Here is a 14,425-nt window from a genome sequence, read left to right on the forward strand (position 1 = left end):
GAGCGGTGTGGATATTTACCTAAACTCACGGAAGCCAACCCGTGTGATGTTGGACAGTCCTACCATCCAGATCAGAAAGATCCGTGTTGTAGTGTTGTGATTAAGAAAAGTGGCTGGAGAGAGAATGACACCATTTGACAGGGTTCAAGCAGGGGAATTTTTTTTTTTTTTAATTAGGGAAAGGTCATCCCTGGACCTCCAGGGATGGAGCAGCAGGAGAGAGGAAAGTGGGACAAAGACAGAAAGAGAAAGGGGGGCAATGAGAGGGGGGAGGGAGGAGGTGGGCAGGGCCCTTTGAAAAGTGAACATAGTGAATATGCACAGGTGGTGAGTGCTCTTAGAGACTGCAGCTGAGAGCATATCGTGTCAGAACCCCAAGCACAGGCCAGTACAGATGTCTGAATGCTAACAGTCAGCCCAGTGTGCATGAATGAATGGGGGCGGGTTTGCTCCAGACAGCAGGCTTTGGGGGAAACTTGAGAACCTAAATCAGTGGGCTGTTAGTGGTCTCAGTATATTTTACCCTTCACCTTTCCCTTCCACTACCCTCTCTTCTCCCTTGTGTTTTTTCCTCCCCTCCCCTCCCTTGCTCTCCCCTCCCATCCTCCCCCACCCACTGCCCTCTCCCCTTCTCTTCCTTCCTCTGTCTTTTGTTTTCTGGGCTAGAGGCCAAACCTTAGGCCTCATGCATACTAGGCAGGTGCTCACAACTGAGCTCCAGCCTAGCCCTTGCTTAACTGCTGATCTCTCCAAACCCTGTTCGTTTGTTTGTTTAAGGTAGGGCCTCACTCACTATATAACTCATTCTTGAATTTCCTGAGTAGACCAGGCAGGCCTTGAACTCATGATCCTCCTGCCTACCCTTGCTCCAAAGTTCTGATATTTCAGATATGTGCACTGCACCCTGTTCTGCTCATCCACTTCTTTTATGTGTGCTTGAATCATGACAGCTGTCATGTAATGAGATAACATCATCTCTCCTAAGACTTGGAGCCAGAAATGTCTAGTTTTAAAATTGTGGCATCTTCCACTTATTCCTCAACTCTCACACTATAGAATTACACCCCAGGCTCTGTTTCTTACCCTACTAGTGGCTTCCCCTGAAATTACCTGTCTAGAACTTAGCTCTTAAACTGGCAGTTAAAGGAAGGTAAGAGCTGCCCGTAGATCTCCATTGGCCAATGCAGCTCAGGGGTGCAGTGCTGGCCTGGTATTCCATCCAGTATGGTGAGGCAGCGCGTGCATATGTCCCCAGCACAGCTGGTTGGAGCCTGACTGACACCTCAGGGCTGAAACGAAGCACTGTCCAGCAGGCCACTCTTGACCGTTGTTCCTTTTCTGATAGCCCCTAGGCTGCAGTGACCTAACTGGACCTCCCCAAGTGGGAAGCTGTTTCTAGTAAGATCAGGGTTTTATTTTAAACTTTAAAAAGATTTATTGTATTTTTAAAAATAATTTATTATTATTATTATTTTTTTTTTTACTCATTGGTATTTTGCCTGTATATACTCTGTGAGGGTATCTGTCGGATCCCCTAGACTGGAGTTACAGACAGTCATGAGCCGCCAGTGCTCTTAACTGCTGATCCATATCTCCAGCCCCTGTATTTTTATATTTTAAAGATGGTGGGAGGATGAAAAGATGGCTCAGTGCTTAAGAGCAGTGGTTGCTTTTCCAGAGGACTTGGGTTCCATTCTCAGCCCATATAGTATGTAGACAGACTTTTCTCTTTGGGCCACTAGCTCACAAAACATGACATGGAAACTTATTGCAGCTTTAGTTTGGACTTGTTTCTAACTAGCTGTTATAGCTTAAATCCATATTTTTTAATTTACGTTCTTTAAATGTTTGTTGCCTAATCTCCATTATGCCAGGCCTGATTATTATAGACCAGGCTGCCTTAAACTCCTAGAGATCCTCCTGCCTCTGCCTCCTGAGTGTTGGGGTTAAAGGTGTGTCTATCACTTGGCTTAAATTTTAAATATTTGTTTGGTTTGGTTTGTTTTTTTGAGTTGTTCTGTATTGATTTGGAGCCTCTCCTGGAACTAGCTCTGTAGATCAGGCTAGACTCAAACTCACAGAGATCCACCTGTCTCTGCCTCTTGAGTGCTGGGATTAAAGGCAGGCACCACCACCATCCAGCTTAAATTTTAAGTGTTTTATAAAAAGAAGATTTATTCAGGTCAGTGGTGGCCCATACCTTTAATTCCAGCACTCTGTAGACAGAGGTAGGCAGATATCTGTGAGGCCAGCTTGGTCTACAGAGCAAGTTCCAGGGCTACATAGAGAAACCCTGTCTTGAAAAACCAGAATAGGAGGAGGAGGAAGAAAAGGAGGGGGGAGGGGAAGGAGGAGGAGGAAGATTTATTTTGTTATTTTATATGTGAGTGTTTCTCTGCACTTGTTTATATGCCCCACATGTGTGCTGTGCCTGCAGAGGCCAGAAGAAACTGCTGAACTGTTGCTGGGAAATGCACTCAGTTCCTCTGGAAGGGGAGTAAGAACTCTTAACCATCCAGCCATCTCTCTGGCCCACAGAGTCAGGCTTTCAAAGCATTTCTGGGAACCTGTCCCTAGCTTTTCATTACTTGGAACCCATGACCTGTTCTGGTAACACATGAACCCTGTGAAAAGAAGTTGTTCTCCAAAGTCAGTGATGACTTCTCAGACTTCCTACTCCTTTTTAGAAAAATAAAAACAAAATGAAGCCTTTAAAATGTGAACTTACTTTCTTTCCTTTTTTTAGGGTTTTTTCTTTTTTCTTTTCTTTTTTTTTTTTTTTTTTTGGTTTTTTGAGAAAGGTTTCTCTGTGGCTCTGGAGGCTGTCCTGGAACAGAAAAGTAGATCAGGCTGGTCTCAAACTCACAAATGTCCACCTGCTTCTACCTCTGGAGTGCTGGGATTAAAGGCATGTGCCACCACCACTCAACTTAAAATGTGAACTTTGAATGCATGTACTAAAATTGTTTTCAATCCTCCAGGGTGTGTGGAATGACTGACTGGTTGACAGAAAGCCCACAAGGACAGGGCTACAAGATTTAGCTGCTATTAGTTCACTTCCTGGCAGCCTGGGACCTGCCTCCCAGGCATCTCAGGCACCATGGACTCCCCAGGGTACAACTGCTTTGTGGACAGGGACAAGATGGACGCATCCATCCAGGACCTGGGGCCAAAGGAACTGAACTGTACCGAGCTACAGGAATTGAAGCAACTGGCACGTCAGGGCTACTGGGCTCAGAGCCACGCCCTGCGGGGGAAAGTGTACCAGCGCCTGATCCGGGACATCCCCTGCCGCACGGTCACACCTGATGCCAGTGTGTACAGCGATATTGTGGGCAAGATTGTAGGCAAGCACAGCAGCAGTAGCTTGCCCTTGCCTGAGTTTGTGGACAACACTCAGGTGCCCACCTACTGCCTGAACACACGGGGTGAGGGGGCTGTGCGCAAGATCCTTCTGTGCATCGCCAATCAGTTCCCCGACATCTCCTTCTGCCCTGCCCTGCCTGCTGTGGTGGCCCTGCTGCTGCACTACAGCATTGATGAGGCTGAGTGTTTTGAAAAGACCTGCCGCATCCTAGCCTGCAATGACCCCAGCAAGAAACTCATTGACCAGAGCTTCTTGGCCTTCGAGTCCTCCTGCATGACATTTGGGGACCTGGTGAACAAGTATTGCCAGGCAGCCCACAAACTGATGGTGGCTGTGTCAGAGGATGTCCTGCAGGTCTACTCTGACTGGCAGCGATGGCTGTTTGGGGAGCTGCCCCTCAACTACTTTGCCCGAGTTTTTGATGTCTTCCTTGTAGAAGGCTACAAGGTACTGTACCGAGTTGCTCTGGCCATCCTCAAGTTCTTCCACAAGGTGAGAGCAGGACAGCCCCTTGAGTCTGACAATGTAAAGCAAGACATCCGCATATTTGTCAAGGACATTGCCAAGACAGTGTCCCCTGAGAAACTACTAGAGAAGGCCTTTGCTATCCGCCTATTTTCCCGAAAGGAGATCCAGCTCTTGCAAATGGCCAATGAGAAAGCACTAAAGCAGAAGGGCATTACTGTCAAGCAGAAAAGGTAGGTGGGCCCCAGGATCGTGTGCATGTGTTCTCATGCCTCTGGTTGTAAGTGTGTGTGTGTGTGTGTGTGAGAGAGAGAGAGAGAGAGAGAGAGAGAGAGAGAGAGAGAGAGAGAGAGAGAGAGAGAGCCTGTGCCATAAGCATATTGCATCTGTGAAGTGGGGCGCTTTAGTGGAATGTACCCTTGAGGTCTGAGCATGAGCTTATCCTGCCAGCCATTGGTCTGATTCTAGCCTTCTGTCTGTCTACCTACTCACATGTGAATAGGACACTAGAAAGCAGGAAAGGCTTTGTAGTTATGGCCTTAACAAGACAAGGAAGCTGGATGCTATTGGGGTTAGAATGTCCGGCAGTTGCTAGGCTGGCTCCTAGGGGGCCACATTGGAACAGCTAGCTCCTACTCTGCCCTTCTAGCTCCAAGCTTCATGGCTGACATTCTTTGGAAATGCTGATTGTGGGCTCCTTGTCCCTGGGGAACAGGGTTGGGAAGAGTCAGGGTGTTTGATACCTGACACTGTACACTGCTATAGGCATGGCTTCTGGCATGGAGTTCACTTTGTCCTGGGCCCAAAGGAAGGCATACCTGGGGATCGGTACCCACCACTAACCTCGCCTTGTCTGTTTTATTTTTCTTCTTCTCCGTGTTGTTGCTTCCTCCTGTTTCTCAGTGTCTCACTTTCTAAAAGGTAGGTCTGAAACCACACCTTGATGCTTGGCCTCTCTGCTCTGCCTTTCTTCCAGCCAGCTCTGGCTTGGCTACTCGCTGACTCCCAAGGCCCACTTGGCTCTCCTGGGCTGGCTTCTGCTTGCTGCTTTAGCCTGATTGATATAGGCACTGTCTGTCTGTCCATCCGTCTTTCTGCCTCACTTGTGTGATCTGCTGGTGCTTGGCTGGCTCTGCAGCCTTGCCTTGCTGGAGGCTTACTTCATTTGTCCTGGTTTCTTAAGAAAATGGCTTTTGTTCCCCATACTGCAAGGCTGGGCACTCTCCCATGTATCAGATGGGAGGTGGGGCTTCTAGGAATAATTTTCACCCCATTTCCAACTGGCACTTAAAGCCAGGCTGCAAATCCGGCTGAGTAGGTGAGATGACCTTTCCAGGCTAAGTACCAAAATGAAACTGTGGTGCCTCAGGGTAGGGGTGCAGTCAGGACTGTGGTCACTATGGGTTCTCACCCCTCCCCACTTTTCCCAGGCAGTTTGTGCACTTGGCTGTCCATGCAGAAAACTTCCGCTCAGAGATTGTCAGTGTGAAGGAGATGAGAGACATTTGGTCCTGGATCCCTGAGCGTTTTGCCCTCTGCCAACCCCTCCTTCTCTTCTCCTCGCTGCAGCATGGGTACAGCTTAACCAGGTGAGGTGCCCCCAAGACTTTGAGAGTCATCATATCCTGCACTCCACTTCAGGAAGTTATGGGCTGGTGGAAATGAGTTTTTGAACCTGGGGCCCTGATAAGGTCTTGCTTCATCCTGTGAGGCCTGAGAATCAGGAGGCTCTCTTCCTGACCTTCTGTCATTCCCAGGCTCCGTAGACTTTGAAGTCTTTGCTGTGTACACCATACAGCAAAGATCCTATGAGGGTGTCATAAAATACAAAACTCAAAATTCCTATCATAGGAGCTCAGAATTATTGGAGAGTTGTCACCTGAACAGCTGGCCCTGGTTTCCCTGCTACCTTCACCCACTGTGTCTATCACAAGCCTGGACCAGGTACCCCTCTTGGGGTCTCTATCTGTGTAAATACCTGGTATTTTAGCAAGGTCACACTGCCCTCCGAGCTACATTGGTTGGGTTAAGTTAGTCTCAAATGACAGTTCACAAAATCTGGAACACCCTCCCACAACCCCAAGTCCCCTGTCTGCAACCACACAAGCATTTTGGCTTAATTAATAGTCACTTCTCCCCAGGCATCGATGGTACACACTTTTAATCCCAGCACCCGGAGGCAGAGGCAGACCCATCTACAAAGTGAGTGCCAGGATAGCCAAGGCTACAAAGAGAAACCCTGTCTTCTCCTAGCCCCCAGGAATGTCTGAGCACCACAGTGGCAAGCCTCACCTTCCTCACATGTCCAGGGCTGAGCTTTTCCTGTTTCTCTGGTTCCTGCTTCCCTGTAGCTTCCGGCTCTCAGCTTTGCCTGAGGGGGAATACACCATGAATCTTCTCCTTTGTCATACCAGGACAGTCTGGCCTGGCCAAAATGACATTGCAAGATCCTTAGCCACTGTGGATAGAGGTGGTGGGAAAGGAGCATAGTCCTCAGGCCTCTCTACCCTAGACTTAGGGACTTACAGTTGTCAGTGCTGACAGGAGATGCCAGGGAGGGCATGCAGGGTAGCACATGTGGTCTCTGCCCCCAGGTTCTATTTCCAGTGTGAAGGACACGAGCCCACCCTCCTGCTCATCAAGACCACGCAAAAGGAGGTGAGAAGCCTGGTTTACTGGGCTGATGCCAAGACTTGAGTGTGGATATGGTCCCAGCATGGAACTTGTTATCATGCTTGAGAGCCACAGGGGAAGACAAAACAACCCAGAGGGTACACTCCCTAAACTCAGTCCTCTCCCACAGCCTTTTGCCCTCAGTGGTGGGAGAATGCAATATACAACACCCTAAGCTGGGACTTGTCTCACTCAGCATACCTGAATGAGGGGACCCTCCTGAGGACAGAACGCCACCCCCAGAAAGTCTCACCCCAGCCTTCCTCCCTAGGTTTGTGGTGCTTACCTGTCAACCGACTGGAGCGAGAGAAATAAGTTTGGAGGCAAATTGGGCTTCTTTGGAACTGGAGAATGCTTTGTTTTTAGGGTGAGTTGGGTTGAGTGTGGGGTCCCTCTGCCTATTCCCTTCTTCCTCGGCTGTTCCTGTCTCTTCAGACGTTCTGAGCACTTAATCGGCCCTCCAAGACTGAGTGTTGGCCCAGCTCTGTCCTGGGCCAGGATATTGTCTGACCCCTGACTGTCCCAGAGGCTGGCTGGAGGGGTTCAGGAGTCATCAGGCCATGTACTTGGGCACCCCGGCACAAGAGCCTTGTTTCATTTTCATTTCTGGGTCTCCTCTGCTAATGTGGTATGCCATTGCCACAGTACCTCACTTAGGGACTCACCACAGCAGATTCATGGGATGGAGATGGGCTGTGGCTTTGGAGCAGGAAGGCCCAATGAGGTGCGACATTCCACTAACTCTGATTACCACCTATTCCTCCCCAGCTGCAGCCCGAGGTACAGCGTTATGAGTGGGTGGTCATCAAGCACCCAGAGTTGACCAGGCCCACATCCTTGAAGTCCTCAGAAGCTGCAGCTGCTCCTTCCTTCCTCAGCCACTCTGTCTCTTCAGAACCTGCTGATCGGCTCTCACCTTTCCTGGCTGCCCGGCACTTCAACCTGCCTTCTAAGACTGAGTCCATGTTCATGGCTGGGGGCAATGACTGCCTCATCATTGGTGAGCACCTGTTCCCTTCACTTCAGTCTGGGAGGAGAACACGTGGGATTGAGGGTAGCTAAAGCCCCTGTGCGCAGTCCTTGTTGACTGGTTGTAGTAGACATGTCAGTTAAGCAAAGGAAAAGGACCTAGGTTGTTGGGGGTAGATTAGGCATGAAAGATGGGAGATAAGGGCTAGCAAACAAGCATTAGCCAGGACAGACAGGCCCAGGTAAACTTGTGGTTTTAGAGCCTCTGTTGCTCATAGGTTTCCTTACTGAGATTGTCATTTAGCAGATCTTTCAATGACAGAGATGGGGTATCTAGGGATGGGGTGATTGTTAGAGCAGAAAGACATCTGTTCCCTTGCATATCCCACAGGGGGAGGAGGTGGCCAAGCACTCTACATTGACGGGGATCTGAACCGCGGCCGCACTGGACACTGCGATACTTTCAACAACCAGCCCCTTTGTTCTGAGAACTTCCTCATCTCAGCTGTGGAGGCTTGGGGCTTCCAAGACCCCGATACCCAGTGATGGGTCTGTGTTGGTGGTGACTGAGCCAGCCACATTGTGGGGTGATGGGGTGGAAGCCAAGCTGCCTCTTGAGCAAGCAGGGAGTGAGCACGATACCACCTCATGAAGCAGGCATGCTTGGTGTGCAGTGGGGACGGCAGTGTCACAAGCCAAGTCTGACCTCTCCTTAAACTGGCTGCCCCTCTGCTTGGACTGGCTAGGACCCCTGAACTCTCATGCTTCTGAGCTCAAGGGGCTATTTTGCCCCGTCCCTGTCCAGTTTCTGTCCTCACCCAGGGTCCTGTACCCAAGATTGCCCAGGGCTACATTGCTCTGCCCCTGGCCTCAGTCCCTTGGAGGGAAAGGGCAAATGATTCTTGCCAAATGTGAGTCTGTGGTGCCCCCTGCTGGTACTTTGGCCCTGCAGGCTCTGAGGCACCCCTGAGCTACATTGGCTGCTGCAGGACAGGATAGGAGAGGGCAGGATTTGTGCAGAGCATTGCAGCTCCTTCTGTCCTAGAAGGGATGAAGGCTGGAGAGCTGTCTTTTGTCTTCGTGTTTCTGCAGAGCCTGAAGCTCTTGCCACGCCTCACTGCAAGTCCACACCTGAAGGGGGCCTCTGGAGAGATTTGCTTTGACCAAGCTGGCCATTTCAGCTCTATTCCCCAGGCTGTCCTCAGAGATGACTGGACTCAGTGAGGCTGCCTGCCCTCCTGCCCATACCTGTAGCCTCCTTGAACTTCGGTAGTCTTGGTGACTTCTGTGTTGCCTTTCCCTGTCACTGTAGTGACTGAGGCCCAGGTCACCCGAACCCCAGCATGGCATGCTTGTCTCAATTCGTCTTCTGCCTTCTCCTCAGGCCTATGGTTCCCTAGACCTGTTCACACAGCATCTGATAAACCAGTGTGACTTTCTGATCCCTCTGCTGTCACTATGGCTAGCCACGTGCCATGTTTTCTGTACGCTACCCCTTCTCTCATCATGGCCTTCCATCTCTGGATGTCTGTGCTTCTTGAGCCCCGTGCTGGCCAGGAACACAGCAGATGCCAAGGGAAGAGCTGCTCTGAGGACTGCAGCAAGCTCATTTCCCTGTGACCGCCCTCCTCCCCTGTGACCTCCCTCAGCTGGTCCTGAAGGTCGAGGCACCACAGAGGAAGAGAGAAGAAGCAGTGGCCCAAATGGCTGTTCTGGGGCCATGAAAGTCTGGATCTTAAGAACAGTTGCCTGTTTCCCCCATGACTGTGTGTGGCGTGCCTCAGTCAGCATGTTTCACACCTGTGCTGGTCTCCACACTGATACTCTTGCTGTGGAAGGTTCGTTCTTCCCTGTCCCATCTAGTCATACCAGTTCTCAGCAAGGCCACTGTGGCACAAGAGGCAGGGCAGAGAGGAGCCCCCTGAAACTTTGGGCTACCTGCTAAACATACGCAGAGCTTTGGACCCTGCACAGTAGACCAGGTCTCCCACCGTGCTGGCTTCTAGGCCAGGTCGACGTGACTCTCTAGAGGGAAGAGGTACTGGGAGGAACTGTTGTTACTCACCTCCAGAACGTTGTAGCCCTTGCCACCCGTTCCTCTGAACCCACTGTCCTAGGCCTGTACCTCCAACTTTGGTGTTCATTTAAAACCATCTTGATTTTTGTTATTGTTCTTTCTGGCAAAAATTTACCAGGTAGCCTATTTGGTCTGGAACTCCCTAGGTAGCCCAGGCTAGCCTGAAAATTGCTCTGTAGCCTTGGTTGGCCTCAAAATCATGATCTGCCTCAGCCTCCTAGATGCTGGGTTCATAGGCATTAAGCTCAGCACTTTCCCATTGCATTAACTCGGGGACTCTTGAGTTTGGTCTCCAGCCTGAAGGCCCCCAGGATTTTTCCAGGCTGTGCCATCATGATGCTTACCCATGCATTGCCACTGGGACTCAAGCCTTTCCGAAGCAGATTAAGTTAACTGGGAAGTGTGTGTGCAGGACCCTGTAAGGCTCCTGACTGGGTAATAGATTTCTTGTTTTGTGTAGCCCCCGCTAGCCTTCCTGGAGGTCCAGTACATGAAGACTGGTTGATGCTTAGTCACAATTACATCATAAGCAAAGTTCTTTGCTTTTACCCACAACACACTCAGTTCTTTAAACTTACTATCTTCTTTTTTTTTCTGACTTTTCTACCAAAAGGTGTCATTTTCTTTATATTTTTATTCTTATCACTCTTCTTATCTGATACTAAGTGTTCCCACTTAGTACTTATTAATGTTTTCTATTATTTATTAGCTTTTGATGTTAAAAACAAGCCAAAAGTTGATGGCATTGTATAAGAACTTATATTTTATCAGCACTTGTTTTTAAAACAAATATTGAACTTAATATAAGCCAGTTCATTAAACTGAATAACTTTGTTAATATAAACCATATGCCTTTGGGACCTCGGAGAATCAGTTTGTGCTTTGGTTTTGTTTATGACAAGAATCAGTGTCATATAGCTCTGTTTAGTCTTGAACAAACTGTAGATGCAGCTTTCCTTCAACTCATCTTTGTGCTTGCACACCCCACACATCACAGGGGGTCACAATTTGGATCACAGAGGTATGCTGCTTTGCTTGGTGATAATCAGCTCATTTTCAAAGTAATTTAGGATACAACATTTACATTTTAAGAATCTTTCTATTTTAATTATTGAACTAAATTTACTGTTTTTTTAATTTTTCTTATTTTTGTGAGCCATCATGTGGGTGCTGGGAATTCAACCTGGGTCCTCTGTAGGAGCAGCCTGTGCTCCTAACAGTTGAGCCATCTCTCCAGCCCCTTAGTTTTTCCTAATTTTGTAACCTGCTTGCTTCTGTTTTTCCAGGTTTTCAGAGTAGTTTGTTTTAGAGCATTCTGAATTTCAGATTTTTCAAGTTTTTCTTACTCATTTCCTGAGTCCAACAGCTTTTCTGATCTCCTTAAGTATTTTATATTTATTGATTTAGGTTTTGTACCCATTTTTTAAGGTGGTGAAGATTGAACCTAGGACCCTATACATACTAGGCATATTCTCCACACTGAACTATGTCCTTCCTCAGCCCTACATTTGTATGTTGAACTGGTTTTCACTTTACATCAGAAATTGCTGAGATGGAAGTTTTTATAAACCCTCATCCACTTGATATCAAAACAATTGACCTAGTGACATGCCTTCAACCCCAGCACTCAGAAGGTAGAGGCAGGTGGATCTCTGTGAGTTTGAGGCCACCCTGTTATATGCAGCAAGTCCCAGACTAGCCAAGGCTAAATAATGAGACCTTGTCTTTAAAAAATATAGGGGGAGGGGTGATTTAGAGAGAACAGTGGTTAGACCATTGGCTGCTCTTCCAGAGGACCTGGGTTCAATTCCCAGTAACCACATGGAAGCTCACAATCATCTACAACTCTAGTTCCCAGGAATTCAGGCCCTTTCCTGGCCTCTACGGGCAGTGTACCCGTATGTAGACATATTTGGAGACAAAACACTCATATACATAAAATAAAAATCAAGGAAAAACGAAACAAATTAGCATAGGTGCAGCCCCTGACAAAACCACAAGCATTGTTTTTCCACTGGACAGGAATACAGTTTTTACAGATACTTGCCTTCGCACACTTCCACTAAATCTAGAAAGTTGTCAAACTCAAAAGACTAGGTTTTTGGGTGTTTTGTTTTGTTAGTTTGTGGTTTTGGTTTTTTTTTTTTTTTTTTTTTTTGAGACAGGGTTTTTCTATGGCTTTGGAGCCTGTCCTGGAACTAGCTCCTTTAGACCAGGCTGGCCTCAAACTCACAAGATCTGCCTGCTTCTGCCTCCCAAGTGCTGGGACTAAAGGCGTGTGCCACCAACCACTAACACCTGGCAGTTTGGAGGTTGTTTTTGTTTGGTTTGTTTTTGTTTTTTAAAGCCACATTTAGGTTGTAGTTCTCATAGCAACTACCTCCAATGTAGCTAGCTCCTCAGTAGCTCTCTTCAGGTTTATGTGGCAAAGTGCCAAGCAGGCCCTACAGTTCTTTCCCCACAGCATTTACATCAGTCCAGAAAGCATGTGAAGTGTAAAGGAGAACTTTGGTATTAAGATTCTTACACGGGCTTGATGTTTGTCTAAAACACCAGCACATGTAAGGTAAAGGCAGAAAGATCAGGTCTTTTGCTACATACAGAGTTCATGGCTAGCTAGGGCTACAATAGGTCCTGTTTAAAAAAAAAATTAAAAAACAAAATGGAACTTTTTATGGCTTCCCCCATTATCTCAGTTTCTGGTTGTGCTGTTGGTACCAGGCACAGTGTAACATGGTACATTACCACAGACAGAATGATGTTGTTTGCAGGCTCAGTCATTCTCTTGAACTGCATGGAATTTGTCAACATTGTATTTAGGACTAAGGAAGCAGTCAGTGGACACATGGACACATTGACCTGTGACATGGCAGGAACCAAACAAACAAAATATTTCCATGTAGACTGGCATCCACTGGTGTGCCACCTGGCTGCTCTGCAGTTATTGCCTCTCCCTGTTTTCCTATATGAAGAGATTTGAGCACCTGCTGGGCATTATACCACAGCATTTGACTTATGGTTGGAAGCTTGTGAGCTGGAGTGCAAATATAACTCATCCATTAAGAGCTGGACTCATCCATTAAGCTGCCAGCTGGGCATGGTGGCACACATCTTTAGTTCCAGCACTCAGGAGGCAGAAGCAGGTGGATATCTGAGTTCAAGGCTAGCCAGACTACACAGAGAAACCCTTTCTTGGGGTAGGGGAAGCACTGATGCTCTTCCAGAGAATCCAGGTTCGATTTTCTTTTTCTTTTGTTTTCGGGGGGGGGGGTTTGGTTTTGTGTGGGTTTTTTGTTTGTTTTTGTTTTGAAACAGGATTTCTCTATGTAGCTTTAAAGGTTGTCCTGGAACTAGCTCTGTAGACCAGGCTGGCCTCAAACTCAGAGATCCGCCTGCCTCTGTCTCCCGAGTGCAGGAGTTCGCCACCAACGCCCGGCTCAGGTTTGATTTTCAACACCCAAATTGCAGTTCACCACTGTCCATTTCTCCAGTTCAGCCTCGGCACTTCATGCAAGTGATGCACAGACATACATGCAGGCCATAACAACCAAACACATAAAATAAAGTTAAAAAGTTTGTAGGCTGAAGATTGAAGAGGAAGAAGTTCCAAGCATAACTTCACTTTTTAGATCTTGTCATTATGGGCTTTGACAAGTGGTCGCCAATTAGGAGTCAGAGTACACACCTGTAATCTTAGCACTAAGGAGGCAGAGGCAGGAAGATTGCAAGCAAATAGTCTGACTTAACAGTGAGTTTCAGGCCAGCCTAGCTTACATATTGAGACTTTATCTTAAAAACCCAGAAACAACAAAAAGCATGGTCCCTGGCTAACCTTGTGGAGCATCTGAATGAGTGTACTAAACATACTCATGCTTGCAAAGCAAAAGTGTGGATTTTCAGCAAAATACAATTTTGTGTGTGAAAATAATTGGTTTGGTGTTGTTGTTTGGTTAGTGTTAATGTAAGTCCTAAATAAAATTAATAACTGATGAAGAGGTGTCTTTGTGTGTGTGCCATGTGAGTACTGGATGGGAAGTCCCTAGCACCGTTCTTCCATGATATACTTACTGTCCATCTCTTGAGGAGAAGGCATAGACTTCAGGTAGAGCTGAAGCCGGCACCAGCCCCCCAGCCATGGCAAGGAGACCCCACAGACACAGGTACATATTCTGCTTCATTTGCGTGTGTCAGCCATGGTAACCTGCTTCCTGACCTTGCTTCTGTCCTTTGGCCTTCAGGATTTGTCATTTGGAGGAAATGAAGAATGGAGAAGAACCACTGTGAGGAATCATCAGATGTCTCCAGTCATCCTGGTTCCTGTGAAATGTAAAACTCACTGTCAAAAGCAAACTCACGGGCTAGAGAGATGGCTCAGCAGTTAAGAGCACTGGCTGCTCTTCCAGAAGACCTGGCTTCAATTCCCAGCACTCACATGGCAGCTCACAACTCTCTGTAACTCCAGTTCCAGGGGATCTGACACCCTTACACCAGTGCATAAATAAATCATTAAAAAGAAAAGGCAGCTGGGGTGGTGTCTCACGCCTTTAGTCCCAGGCGCAGGCAGGCAGATCTCTGTGAGTTTGAGGCCAGGGTGGTCTACAGAGTGAGTTCCAAGACAGCCAGGACTACACAGAGAAACCCCTGACTCAAAAAAAAAAAATCAAACTCAAAATTTCTCATTCAAAATGAGACTGTTACTTAGATGTTTGCATAAGTTAATATTGACATCTTTCCACTTTTGTTTTCTTTCTTTCTTTCTTCTTTTTTTTTTTTTTTTTTTTTTTTTTTTTTTTTTACTTTTTTTGCTTTCCAGATACTCAGTGTGTTCCCATTACCAAGTGGGGAAACATAGGCTCAAGGGCAAGTGGGGCCAA

General features: G+C 47.5%; 1 protein-coding gene across 4 annotated transcripts; it reads left to right on the forward strand.

The window, feature by feature from the left end:
* The first annotated feature begins 2,985 nt into the window (after positions 1-2,985).
* On the forward strand, positions 2,986-14,039 carry Tbc1d24 (TBC1 domain family member 24). 4 transcript variants are annotated; one of them, XM_051181248.1, is made up of 8 exons: positions 2,986-4,065; positions 4,736-4,753; positions 5,263-5,421; positions 6,427-6,490; positions 6,777-6,872; positions 7,274-7,505; positions 7,866-8,023; positions 13,790-14,039. In XM_051181248.1, the coding sequence occupies exons 1-7, from the start codon at positions 3,101-3,103 to the stop codon at positions 8,018-8,020; spliced, it is 1,689 nt and encodes a 562-aa protein (XP_051037205.1). In that variant the 5' UTR covers positions 2,986-3,100; the 3' UTR covers positions 8,021-8,023; positions 13,790-14,039. The 4 variants fall into 4 exon arrangements, with proteins under 4 accessions (XP_051037205.1, XP_051037204.1, XP_051037207.1 ...); XM_051181247.1 differs by lacking the exon at positions 13,790-14,039 and having other exon boundaries at positions 7,866-8,511; XM_051181250.1 differs by lacking the exons at positions 6,777-6,872; positions 13,790-14,039 and having other exon boundaries at positions 7,866-8,512.
* Positions 14,040-14,425: the final 386 nt, after the last annotated feature.

This window comes from Phodopus roborovskii, unplaced genomic scaffold, assembly GCF_943737965.1.
Source record: "Phodopus roborovskii unplaced genomic scaffold, PHOROB, whole genome shotgun sequence".
Taxonomy (NCBI): Eukaryota; Metazoa; Chordata; class Mammalia; order Rodentia; family Cricetidae; genus Phodopus; species Phodopus roborovskii.